General features: G+C 40.4%; 1 protein-coding gene across 1 annotated transcript; it reads left to right on the top strand.

The window, feature by feature from the left end:
• The first annotated feature begins 524 nt into the window (after positions 1-524).
• LOC148128689 (G protein-coupled receptor family C group 6 member A-like) lies at positions 525-4588 on the top strand. Its single transcript, XM_087948527.1, has 4 exons — positions 525-789; positions 926-1176; positions 1609-1897; positions 2854-4588. The coding sequence occupies exons 2-4, from the start codon at positions 956-958 to the stop codon at positions 3814-3816; spliced, it is 1473 nt and encodes a 490-aa protein (XP_087804653.1). The 5' UTR covers positions 525-789; positions 926-955; the 3' UTR covers positions 3817-4588.
• Positions 4589-5195: the final 607 nt, after the last annotated feature.

Raw genomic sequence — 5195 nt, 5'->3', positions numbered from 1 at the left:
AGGAACATGATAAGATAACACAGGAATAACAAGAAAATAAAAATAAAAAATTCCATCCATTCTATATTTTTCTCCCTATTTACCCAACGATCTAATCCACAAGTTGTCACTTTCCTGCTTCTTAATGAGCTTTTATCTCAGAATTAATATTGCTAGAAAAGATGGGAACTGAAATTTCACTTCAGGCACAAGCAATTTTAAAACTGGCTGCATTTAAGATCAATATATGGGATTATGACATAAAACAGAATTCCAAACAGGGTCTACTCTTAACCTTGGGCAGAGATCAAGGGAGCCGATTGTCATTAGAAGACAGGCAACACTAGAGTTAAATGATATTGACATAGAAATGGCACCAAACTCCATAGCTCTGAATAAGCTTCCCCAGCAATCTCTGGAGACAAGAGGCCATGTTGAAGGACAGCAGAAGTCAATTCCCTGGGTGTTGAACTCTCTTCCCCAGCATCACTTTCTGGAATTGCCCTGATAGGAAGGAAGGACCACAACCACAACTGAACAATGATCCCAGGGGTGTATGTGTAATTTTTACTAACATGTTTTATTCCAGCCTCTCCTCTGCAGATGGAGCCCAGAAAAAGTTCAGGATCCCAAGAGGAGAAGTTGCCTCTCGCTGTAATTATGACCATCTGGGAGTTTGAGACCTGTGATGCTATATCTCCAGTTTTTGACTTCGATGTAGGCATTAGACTGAAGCCACATGCAAAGGATCTTGTATCAGAAAAAGATAAATTCCTTGGTGAAGCTCTCTGGGACCAAGTTTTGGGACAGGTACAAGCTCTGCTCTTGATTGCACCTTTCTCTCCTTTGCAGATGAAACTGAGTGGTTCTCTGTTTAGATCAGGAAAGCCACTGGCACTTCTCAGAGTCTTTGCATTTTTCCAACTGTTCCTGTTGTTTGTGTTAGAAACTGGAAGCGGATTGATTAATGCCATGAATGATGGACCTCCTGCTTCTGCTTCTGATGCTGCTGGTGTCCCCATCAGTCTGTGGGAAGCTGAGAAGGAAATGCCCATTGAGTTTGGAGCACCAGGATGGGAACAATCCATGGAGCTTTTACAGGCCAGGAGACCATCTCATTGGTCTGGTCACAACTGAAACATTGGTGTCACCTATAATGTTGCCTTTCAACCACCCTCCTTCTATATCTTCTTCTTCGTAAGTCATGCAGGGTGATGGAGTTGCACTCCCTCCATGTGCAATTCTAACACTCTCCTTTTCTTCTTATTTCATTTATTTTTGTACCTCAGGACCTGTCTAATTTCCTGAATGATTTTTATTTCCACGGCTTCCCTCTTTTGCCTTACTTTGTGGAAGAGAGTAAAATCCAAAGATGGAGTTTGAAAAGGACCTGAGTGAAATCCAGATGATTGTCCTTTTTCGTTTCATTCCTGAGTTCATCACTTGAATAATGACCTTTGTTTAAGTAGTGACTGAAACAATTGCAGTTGCGGCTCTCATTTGCATAATTGATCATTCGATTTGGATCAATGTTGGCCTAAGGCTTAGTAGGTTTGTGAAGGATTATATATTTTAAAAACATTTGTTGTTGCTATTGAATATAATAACATGAATATTGTTTTTCAATAGGAAGAGTTCTGCTCTAACAAATACCCTAATGTCAATTTTTGGTATTCAAATGGTCAGCAAGAATTCCCAGCTCCTGCACAATCTCACACTTGGTTACTACATCCATGACAACTATATAAGCACTTTATGCACTTCAGATGCCTTGCTGGACATTCTTTCCACTGGAGAATCCAATGTCCCCAACTATGGCTGTGGGAGGAAGGACAACCTCCTGGCTCTGATTGATGGAGCTGCCAGGGACATTTCCATCCAGATGTCAACGTTTGTAGGCACCTACAAAGTCCCACAGGTTTGTGTGTTTTTCTCTATCTGGTAAGGTGAGTGGGGTGGTGGGGATGAACAACAGATCCAATATCTTCATAGAATTCAAGAGCAGCTTTTCAGAATATTAGGGAACATATCAACTATGTTTTAGTCTATTATGTTCTTCAAATTGACCATTAAAGGCCTGAAGAGCCATAAGGTCCCTAGAGGATATTCTACTGAATATTCTACTTTTGAAAAACTATCCAGGTTTTGAGGTCCTCCATTAGCATATTCATTTTCACATATCAATAATATCTGCCTTATCCAATTGGAATCAAGTTGGCAATAGTTCTGTCTATGTATAAAAAATATTCAGACCAAGAAGAGTATCTTTGGGATGGATAAAAGGAGTTCAGCTCCTGCCCTCATAGATAATTGTTAATTTACACAATTTCTGCTTTGTATAAATTGTCCCAAAACAGACAAAATTTCAATTAAACACTTATTGGATTGTACAACTGTCAATTTCTGTTAGCAGTTGTGCTCTCTTAGTCTCTTGTACATCTAGAGAAGAAGCTGAAAAATTGCTTCACAAAGAATTTGGGATATAGAAGCTGAGAAAGAGGTTTTAGTACTCAAAAATAGCATAGAATACAGCCCTATATCTTAGATCCAGACATTTTATCTAACATTTGCAAATTTAAATCTAATTGTTGGAATTTTATGGGTGACACAGAAATTTACATTGCATTTTTTATTGTTTTTTTTGTTTAATATGATTTTGTGTTCCATTTTTATATACAATCTTGTTAATATTCTGTCTTAAATATTTTAAACCATGACTAAGGAACAAACTATTCTTATATATTCATCAAAAACAAAATTGGGTTTGTCAATAAGTATTATTTTGGAGTTGATCTGGACCACATTGTAGCACAGAATTCTTCATTACTTTTTCATCAATAAATAATAATAAAAAAATTGTAAACAGAATTTCAGATCACTGTTGGAATTTCTTCAGAGGCTCTGAGTGATAAAAGGAGATTCCCCTTTTTCCACCAGATGCTCCCCAAAGAAGGATTCCACTACCCAGCAATTGTCCAGCTGCTCCTCCATTTCAGATGGACCCTGATTGGCCTCTTTGCTTCAGACACAGAGAATGGAGATAATTTCATGAGGACTTTCCCTCTGATGCTTGTCAGGAATGGAATTTGTGTGGTTATATCACAACGATTCACAACAACTGGACATACAGCACCCCTCAGGGAGGCCCTTTCTAAGTGGAGACAAATCAATGTCTTTGTCCACTTCATAGAATTTATTCCCATCGGGGACAGAATTATTCCTTTCCATGAAGCACTTATGCAGTTGCCAGGATCCATTGAAGGGAAAGTCTGGATCCACACAAGGTTTTCAGCATATCCAATAAAGAAGCACATACCTCTCAAATACATCCATAGTATTTTGAATTTTGGTTATCTGAGAAAAAAAAGGCCAACAGATGCTGCCTTTGAACCCCATTTCTTTGTGGAAGATCCATTTCAAGATCATTATTTCCACTGTTCCCTTTCCAAGCACGTCTTTTCTGTCAAAGGTCGCAGAAGATGCACCCAGAAAGGCCCACTGGAGACCCAAGAGAAAAGGAACAGGAAACGGATCATAAATAACCCTCATCGCTACAGTATCATTCAGACTTTGGCCCAGGCCATGAATGCCGCCTATTCCTCCAGATCGAGGAGGGGAAGGAAGGAGGGAGAAAAGAGGTTGGGGGCTCCGAGGCTGCAGCCATGGCAGGTATGGGGGGTCCCAATAGGGATCCATTCATCTGAGATCCTTTTGGAGAAGGAACCCAAAGGAGGAGGAGGGGAACATCTCAACCTTCTTGTGCTGCAAAAGGTCAAGAGATTTGCACCATCTAATTGCTCCTGTCTGATGCTCTGGAATAACAGGGAGCAGATCTGAAGTTTCTGTCTAGCCTCTGTTGGAAGAAATCTCCTTCTGGGTTCAGTTCCAAGTGGGGAGGAAAGACGCTGGAAACATGGTGACTGCTTGGAAGATAGTTTAATGGTGGACAGGAGCACATGCCTTGGTTGAGCAAAGAAGGGCTGAGATGCTGAGAGTGCAACTGTTTGATGCCCTCTGTTGGGATTTGAATTTGAGCTTGTATTCTGATTGGTTTTCAGGCTCCCATGTGGCCATGAGGGCCAACTCTGTAGGCTGTCCTGAGTCCTAGGCTTGGTTGAGCCTCGCTGGATGATGGTGATGGCTTTGGGCAATTCCTATATAGCTTTACCTGGAGTAGATCTTTGTTATGTAAAATAGACTGGCTTAGGCCAGAGTAATGGTCCATTAGCAAAGGTGGGAGGGGGGGGCTGAGTTTCAGCCTCTCTGAGTTTCTACTTTTCTTTTTAGGGGAAATATATTCTGCCTTTTTAGTATATCCTAAAATATTTTATTTTCCTAGGAGAGGGGAGGGTTTTAACTCCCAACACCTCTTTCAGTCATTGGAAGAGTGTTGAATCCTCCCTTGTCTAACTGAGAGATTTTGTAAGTTGGAGAAGCTGCTCTCATAATCTCCTCCTTGTCTTCTCTCAAGACTCAGTTTCAGGTTGCAGTCAAGTACGATTTTGAGATTGTTTTCATAAACATGTATTTATTTACAAATAACTCAAGATGGCAAATGTCTCGAACACAGCTTCCTCCTTCATCCAGTCCACTTTTATTACATTCAGAGACCAGCATTACAAATAATGATAATAATGATAATAATAACAACAACAACAACAATAATAATAATAATGGAGAAAAATAAAAATAAATGTCAAGGGGCAGTTAGAGTCTGCCTAGTGCTGAGTCATGTGCGAATATGTGGCAATATAAATGTCCTAAATAAATAAATACATAATTTTGCATTACAGCAGAACAGAATTTGGCCCCATTCAGAGAAACTCCTTCCTACTGATCTGATAACTGCAGTTGCACGTAAAAGAGTTCCAAATTTCCCGGATATTTTATTAAGAGAGGCGTCACAAAGTGAATCCCTGAGTCCTGATAGGAGATGCCGCATAGCAGGCTGTGAACTCACTGGTGGGATTCAAATTTTTTTACTACTGGTTCTGTGGGCATGGCTTTAATTTGTGGGTGTGGCTTGGTGGCCACATGAGCAGATGGGCATGGCTTGGTGGCCATGTGACTGAGTGGGCTTGGCCAGGTGGCCATGTGACTGGCAAACCAAATAGAATTGGTCCTCACTTAATGGCCAGTTGCTTAACAAGTGTTCTAATTTATGACTGACCTCCCCAGAGCTACTTGTCCTGTTTTTGGAGTTTTGACAACCATAA

Source organism: Notechis scutatus, unplaced genomic scaffold (assembly GCF_049901735.1).
Source record: "Notechis scutatus isolate UNSWTSFEM ecotype Mainland unplaced genomic scaffold, rNotScu1.2 NSCUCTG179, whole genome shotgun sequence".
In the NCBI taxonomy this organism is placed as follows: Eukaryota; Metazoa; Chordata; class Lepidosauria; order Squamata; family Elapidae; genus Notechis; species Notechis scutatus.
Note: the sequence above shows the minus strand (reverse complement) of the source record. Positions and strands in the feature narration are given on the sequence as shown.

Bases quoted from the DNA above. Each gene is read 5' to 3' on its own strand.
- LOC148128689 (XM_087948527.1), top strand. From the start codon at position 956: ATGATGGACCTCCTGCTTCTGCTTCTGATGCTGCTGGTGTCCCCATCA. The intron at 1,177-1,608 runs GTAAGTCATGCA...GTTTTTCAATAG, and splicing joins CCTTCTATATCTTCTTCTTC to GAAGAGTTCTGCTCTAACAA. The intron at 1,898-2,853 runs GTTTGTGTGTTT...ACAGAATTTCAG, and splicing joins GCACCTACAAAGTCCCACAG to ATCACTGTTGGAATTTCTTC.